Source organism: Chiloscyllium plagiosum, chromosome 21 (genome assembly GCF_004010195.1).
Source record: "Chiloscyllium plagiosum isolate BGI_BamShark_2017 chromosome 21, ASM401019v2, whole genome shotgun sequence".
Lineage (NCBI taxonomy): Eukaryota > Metazoa > Chordata > Chondrichthyes > Orectolobiformes > Hemiscylliidae > Chiloscyllium > Chiloscyllium plagiosum.
Genome location: NC_057730.1, coordinates 16535744 through 16543661, shown reverse-complemented (window position 1 = coordinate 16543661; position 7918 = coordinate 16535744). Strand labels below are relative to the sequence as shown.

Below are 7918 nucleotides of genomic sequence, written 5' to 3'. Positions count from 1 at the left end.
GCCTGACCTGCTGCGCTTTTCCAGCAACACATTTTCAGCTCTGATCTCCAGCATCTGCAGTCCTCACTTTCTCCTATGAATGCAGAGAGACTATTTAACCTCATTGTCTGAAATTTTGAAGAGAAAGTTATTCCATTGATCTTTTCTCACAGAAAGTTAGGTCACAAAATTGTATTCTAAACAGTTTTGACAAATGTGTGCTTTGTGATTTATGCATTCCCAATGTATTTTCATTTGTTCTGAGATAGAGATGCCCTCCATGCTGCACATTAAATCATGGCTGCTGAAAGTAGCTGGTTGCCTTTTCTTTTGCCCTGTTTGCCTGTAAACAGGATATCTCAGAAAGCAAGTGAATGAGTTTGAATGAAATTTGTTTCATGTTTAGGGTATGGCATTAGGAATAGGCCATGTTTTTGAGAGGTATTGACCTGAATGCTGGGGGTTAACCACCTGCTTTTCTTAATAATGTCATGGGATTTTTGAGTCCACCTGAGGAGTTGTAAGGGGCTATGTTTTAGCATCTTATTTGAAAGATGGTACTTTCAACATTGAAGCTTTCCTTCAGTATGTCTCTGGAGTATCTGTCTTGATGTTTGTGCTTGGTTACTGACCACCAACTGAATACTGACACTGCATGAAATGATATGCTGTCTGAGTCTATGTGTTAGTTTCCAGTTCTTTTTCAGTTTTCTTTACTTTTGTTATAAAGTTATTACAGATGTGTAAAAATGTCATTTGAGTATTCTTAATTTTTTTTTCAGATTTCTTTGCTTAAAAAATAAAAACACTGCATCACTGGTCTTCACAACTTACACAGAAAAGCATCCCTCTATAGAAAAGGGGCCTCCATTTTTACAGCCCTTGTTAAACTTTATTTGGTTCTTATTACTTGCTGTTGAAGGGTAAGTTTTGTTTTACTATAAAAATGATTGTTTTCTTAAAATGCTAAAACTTATCCAATGCCTGAATTGTTGTGTGTTTTTTTTTGCTGAAGGGGGAAACTAACTGTTTTTACAGTGTTATGTGAACAGTATCAGCCATCTTTGAAAAGAGATCCAATGTACATTGAGGTGAGTTACTGTTCAGCTGCATTTGTTTCTGTGGGTTGGATCCAAGATTCACATTCAAAATTGTTCTCTATGAAGTATCTGAATGTAAATATAGAGGAAAATGTGCAACCAATCCGAGCTTTCCACAACTTTAAGAACACTTGCATTTCCAATCTTCTAAGCCATACTACAAAGAGTCACTTCAGAAAGTGCTTTGAGAGAAGAACAGTGAAAGAATACTTCTGTACATCATCATATAAATGATCAGTTTCAGGGATTTTAAAAAAAATCACATTCTCGCTGTGTCTGCGTGGGTTTCCTCTGGGTGCTCTGGTTTCTTCCCACAATCCAAAGATGTGCAGGTCAGGTGAATTGACCATACTAAATTGCCCATCGTGTTAGGTGCATTAGTCGGGGTAAATATAGGGTCAGGGAATATGTCTGGGTGGGTTACTCTTCAGAGGGTCGGTGTGGACTTGTTGGGCCGAAGGGCCTGTTTCTATACTGTAGGAATCTAATCTACTTCTCTCCACAACCCACCACTGTCAATTACTTCAGAAATGCTTTGAGAGAAGAACAGTGAAAGAATACTTCTGTACATCATCATATAAATGATCAGTTTCAGGGATTTAAAAAAAAATCACATTCTCGCTGTGTCTGCGTGGGTTTCCTCTGGGTGCTCCGGTTTCTTCCTACAATCCAAAGATGTGCAGGTCAGGTGAATTGACCATACTAAATTGCCCATCGTGTTAGGTGCATTAGTTGGGGTAAATATCGGGTCAGGGAATATGTCTGGGTGGGTTACTCTTCAGAGGTTCGGTGTGGACTTGTTGGGCCAAAGGGCCTGTTTCTATACTGTAGGAATCTAATCTACTTCTCTCCACAACCCACCACTGTCAATTTAATGTCATTTGTGACACCAAAGTGGAAGAATTCACCAATTTGTTCGCCATCATGAAGACTATGGTGTGATTGCTGAGTTCAGCAACAAATCCAAAGGCAGTTTTTGGACAGTTTGTTTGCTTGCTTGCATGTGTACTTTCGGGATGATGTTCTTATCTCCTACTCAGGACTTATCCCCTCACAAATGGAAGTTTGCCTCCTATGGTATGCCTGAAGAGAAAAGAGAAAATCAGGCATCCCTGATCCTCCTTATACTGTTAGTTTTTCCATGCTTTAGTGAAATTATTACTTGCGTAATGTAATTTTCTTTGAGCCATGCAGCATTTTATTTTGTTACACAAGTTTGCTTCAAAGAAGAACCCAAGAATTTATAATGATAAGCTTGACCTCTTTATCAGAAAAACTGTACCTTACTCAACTACAATATCTAAGGATACCACTCCATCCTTTGTGTCCAGAAATGCACCATTGTTTTAGAATTTCCAAACTAAGACAGTGCAGTACGGAGCAAGGGGGTCTTTCTAAAACACTGCGTAATGGACATCATGACATTAAATTTCTATTTTTAAAATCTCAAGGTCAGTTACATTTACAAATCCTTTTTATTTCTCATCGCTTGCACTAAATTTTCATTAAATTAATGCCATTCTCAAAATGTATTAGTCATAACATGCAAGCAATTAATTGAGGGATACATGGGTCCACCTTTCCTAAGTTTATGGCTATTTATGGCCATAATGCAAAGGTCAAAATTGAAGGGATGCGATGGACACCCTTTTGCATTACTCTAGTATTTCCAAATGAGGTGGCAAAGATGTGTGGGCAGAACAAAATTGAACTGTACTGTAGCAGGAATAGATATAAGCTTTAAAGGACAGCTGTACTTTTGAGCTATAGGGCAAGAAAATGATCCCATTTAAATCTATCAGCTACTGAATTTCATAAAGCAAAGGAGAAGATCAAGGAACAGATTGCTTTTGTGATTTGGTTTTTTTTAATTACAGGCCAGTACTTATCCACATGCAGGAGCTTATTTGTTTCTGGTTTTACCTCATTTCACCATCCTGTTTTGTGGAGGATCTACTTTCAGTATGAATTTATGTATTTATGTTTGGTGAGCAGAGAAACGATTGAAGAAAATTGTTAGCTTACCCCGTGATATATAGGTCTTGCAAACGTTTTTACACAGCAAATCATGATCTGGAATGTGCTGTCTGAAAGGATAGTGGCAGTAGATTCATCAGTAACTTTCAAATGGAATTGGACACACACCTGATAAGGAAACGTTTGTAGCACTGAGGATATAGCAGGCGAGTGGAAATGGATAGCATTGTTGAAGAGCTGGCATAGGTATGACAGGCTGAAATCCACCTGCCATTGCAAGTTACCTGAAGTCCCAGAACTGATAAAATTGAAAGTTGGACCACAATATCAATGTGGTGAAAGGCACAATGAAGAGGATTAGGAAGGCCTTATTTCCTCTTTCTCCCATTTCACACATTTCAGGCAGCAAAGGGAAGCAAATACCCATTTGCGTATGGAGGAGTCACTCTATTTGAATGAGGACTGTAAGGTGGTAAGTAAGTTTTAATACAACTAGTGATAATTGATACATGGGAATTTTCAGAAAATATCTCATAGAAGCTCCTTCTAGACTGAAATTATTGTCCAAGCGTTGTTATTTTGCTAATTCAGTATTGTGGCCAAGACTAACTTTAAGAACGCCATTGGGAAGATTTCTGTACGTTGTGTTTAAATTTTTCTCATGCAGTGGTCAAGGAGGAATCTTTCCTTCTAATTGAGCAATTGTTTGATAAAAGTCAGTAATGAGTTAACTATACTAAATTTATTTTATTGATTTGCTACAACTTGAGATTACGCTAATAAAACATTTTCCTGAAGTGATTCATTTCTCTATTATTTGTCTTAATGGTTTAAACATCTGTACATATAAGTTGATAAACTGACAGTGTAATTTTTTCATAATGTTATTTGAGTAAATAAATCATTTTGGATTGTACAAGACAAATTTACATCACTTCACCTTTATTTTATTACAGGTAAAAAAGGTAACTTTAGAATGATTTTGCCATACTCAACGATTCAGTTATGTGGAATTGTAGACATAATTTATTCTCGTGGCTTCATTTATGTTGAGTTTTCCAGTGAGTTATGGAAACTACGTTGGGGAGCACACAGAGAGAGAGAGAGAGAGAGAGACAGTGGTGAATTAACTCAAGTTTAAAAACAACTCAGCAGAAATTAAAAATGTCATTAAGACTGAGTGGATGTGAAAAGCTTTAAATGTAGTTGCGCATTAAGTTTGACATAATTATAGATGAGAGGTATGACATTCAGGGAGTCCTACGGATGGATTAATTTCATGATAATAAAAAAGATTTTACTACCCCAAAAAAACCTGAAGTATGGCTTTCATTGTATTGTTGCAGCAATACATTATGCAACTTTCTTTAGATTCATGCAACATATAAATTATGAATAGCTGCAAGTGAACATGGTCTAAATGATAATGTTGTAAGTTTAGGTTATCAAAAACATTTTGTGTTAAACATTATTTCCAGAAGACCAATGCATAGCACTTTTAAAATGCATTGTCCTTGTTTTCCTAATCTAATTCAATTATTTTTATTGTCCAAAGTTCCATACAGTGATGTTTGGGAAATCCTTGACACCGAATCAAAATGCGTATGTGAAAATTATGTTTATGTTAATAAGAATGTTACTTTAACCATTAAGAGAGCATTACCATAATAGACTTGAGAGTGGGTTCATTTCAGAGAAACCCATCTGTCTGAAAAGTTCTTGATTGCTTCATGGTTTTTGTTTTCTTTCCTTGTTGTCCATCAGATTATGGCTTAAATTTTTAATTTTGTAATGTTTTTCATCTTAGTATCTCGATCGAATAGGTCAGATCTTCTTTGGAGTTGCACCAAGGCAGACATCTTCATATGGGGGATTATTAGGTAAGCTAAGCATGGAACCATTTATAAACTATGTGATTCATTCCTTAAGTGGTGTTTACCCCAATTATTTCTAATATTTGTATGGACAGCTACTACTTTAGTAACTAAAATGTAGACCGAGAAGTTTAGGAAACAAAGCTTATCTGCAGGTCTGTCAATAGGAATACTCTGCTCAAAAATTAACCAGTTCAGAAGATATAATTTCTGATTTTCGTGCTCATTAAGGACTTAGGCGATTATTATCTATTTGCATTTCAGGGATACGTTTAGCATTGAACACCAACAGGTTAGATGCAATTGAACATTCATCTGTTCCCAGCAGTTTAATCTCAGTACTGCATCAGTGTGATTTATTTTTCTTTTTGTGTCAGTCATTGTGTAGCACTGTTTCCTGAGGATTATAAAGGGTTTGAGTTATCAATTCTGTCCAATTAGGTTTTATTCCTTTGAATTTAAAAGTTCAAAGCATGATCTACTCACTATTTTTAAAATGATTAAAAGAATTTGATAGAGTAGACATAATGAATTTTTTTCTGGTTGGCCAGTCCAAGCAACAAAATACAATGCTAAAGTTAGAACTGGATCATTTATACTTTAAATTAGGAAGCATTTTCATTCCATACATGTTTGAAAATCTCTGTTTTAGCTGTGGATGTTGAGTTAGTTGAAATTTTTTAGACTAACATAAATAGATTTTTGTTAACAAAGGTAAATGACAGGCAAATGAGGTTCAGGGTAAAGATCAGCCAAGATCTCATTGAATACTGGAACAGGTTTAAAGGGCTGAAAGGACACCAGTTGTTCTTGTTGTTGAGATTGAAGAGCCTACAAATCCCCCAATCTAGAGTAGACTTAAACAATTTTGATCCGCTGTAACTTCTTGTAGTCTCAATAATTTTTAAAATGATCTCTTTGTTCTTAGAAATGATGAAGCAGAATGTTTTCAGCTAGAGGGTAGTGAATCTGTGGAATTCATTGCCATAGAGGGTTGTGGAGACCAAGTTATTGAGTATTTAAGACAGAGATAAATAGGTTCTTGATTAGTACAGGAATCAAGAATTAGGGGGAGAAGGCAGGATACTGGGGTTGAGAAACATATATCAGCCATTATCGAATGGTGAAGCAGACTTGATGGGCTGGATGGCCTAATACTGCTCCTACATCTTATGGTCTTGTGATTCTTCAGATGTAAGTGATACTGTAAAGTCCATATTTATTCCCCATCCTAGTTACACTGAGCAACTGATAATAGGCTGTTTCTTGAACTGCTGCAGCCTTGTGATGATAGTGTTTCTACAAACATGTTAGCTCAGGAATATTAATGCAGCAAAGGTGAAGGAACAGTGCTAGTTCAAATTCAAATCAAGATTGTGAATAGTTTTGGGAGAAACATGGAGTAGGTGACCGTGTATCGAAAAATATTTCTGAATAGTCGAGATCTCTACAAAGAGAAATACTCTTGATGTAAGATTGGTGACATGCAACATTGCAACCTACACATAGTATACGCTGCTGGCACTGTGATAGAGGAATTGAACCATTGAATCCATGGCAATAGCACTAATGAAGAAAATGCCTGACTTACCTTCTCCCATCTAAAATGTTTATCTCGAATTGATCAGGTTTAACTAACTATAACTTAAAAACATTAAATGACGGAGTTGTATTTTCATTGAACTGTCATTTGTCAAGAATAAATAATTTTATCAACTTATCCACAGTGCAATAAGTCAGGCTTTTGTTTTTATGTTTTGTTGTCCGCATTATTCCTATGCTAGAATTTCGTTGATGTAGTACAGAGATCGGAGAGTGAATACCAGAACTAGATAGCTGAAGACATGGCACCAAAAGAAAATCGCATTAATTTTTGGGATGCGTAAGAGGCCAGAAATGGAGATTTTAAGAGAATTATAAGGCTGGAGCCAATTTAACAGAAGCACAGAGGTGTATGTTGAGTGCAAGGTAGGATAGGGATGTCAGAGCTTTGGATGAGCTCAAGTTTACGAAGGGTGGAGCTTGAGAGACCAGCCAGCCAAGCATTGGAATTGTAAAGTATGGAGGTGACAAATGCTTGGAAAATAATTTTATTAATAGTTTGAAACACAATTTGTGATTAGTGATTTCACTATGGTGGAAGTCAGCAACCTTGTCATGGGAGTGAAGTTGCAAAGCACATGATTCAGCCAGAGATAGAATTGGTAGTGAGGTGAAAAGTTAACCAAAAACTTGAATTAAAAGCTTACCTAATAGTGACCTCTATCCATTGTCAATTGTGAAAATCCATCTGGTTCACTAATATCTTTTAAGGAAAGATATCTGCTCTCTTTATCTGATTTGGCCTAAATCCCCGATCCCTCCAGACCCACAGCAGTGTGACTTTTGACTGCCCTCAGAAATGGCCGATCAAACTACACAGTTCCAGGGCAGTTAGGGATGGATACTAAAGGCCGGGCAGCCAGCTGTGCTCACATCCCATATACAAATTTTTAAAAAGCATCTATGGGTTTTACCACTATGATATATCAGGCCTCTTTGGCTGTCAAGTGTAACTCAGCATCTGTCATGTGTTTGTGCTTCAAAAAAATATACTAGTTTATACTTCGTTCTTTACGTTCTGCTGGTATCCTTATAGCTGTCTCACACTGCACAGAGTTGACTGTTGTTTTGGTGGGAGGATGATGAGAGAAGTGGATAAGGAATGGGTCTGGTCAGGGCATTATGACAATACTTGAACGACTATTAGACGTAAGAATTATGCATGTTTTATCGTTCAACTATAATGAACCGGCTGTGGAAAAAATTACACTCAGTCGAAATGTTCAGAAACATGGAGAGGAGAATCTCTGCTAAATTTAGGTTAGTTGGACTGAAAGAGATCTTGGAGGACCAGCTAACTGTGGATCATTTGGTAAATCAGCTTTGAGCTGAAAATGTGTTGCTGGAAAAGCGCAGCAGGTCAGGCAGCATCCAAGGAACAGGAGA

The 7918-nt window shown here is 36.8% G+C and overlaps 1 protein-coding gene across 1 annotated transcript in view; it reads left to right on the top strand.

Moving 5' to 3' along the window:
- Positions 1 to 7918, top strand: part of get4 (guided entry of tail-anchored proteins factor 4) — a 50459-nt gene that overhangs the window by 38795 nt on the left and 3746 nt on the right. The window contains exons 6-8 of the mRNA XM_043711334.1: positions 762 to 902; positions 995 to 1070; positions 4864 to 4936. Coding sequence (XP_043567269.1) covers positions 762 to 902; positions 995 to 1070; positions 4864 to 4936 — 290 coding nt within the window. The remainder of the gene's footprint in view (positions 1 to 761; positions 903 to 994; positions 1071 to 4863; positions 4937 to 7918) is intronic.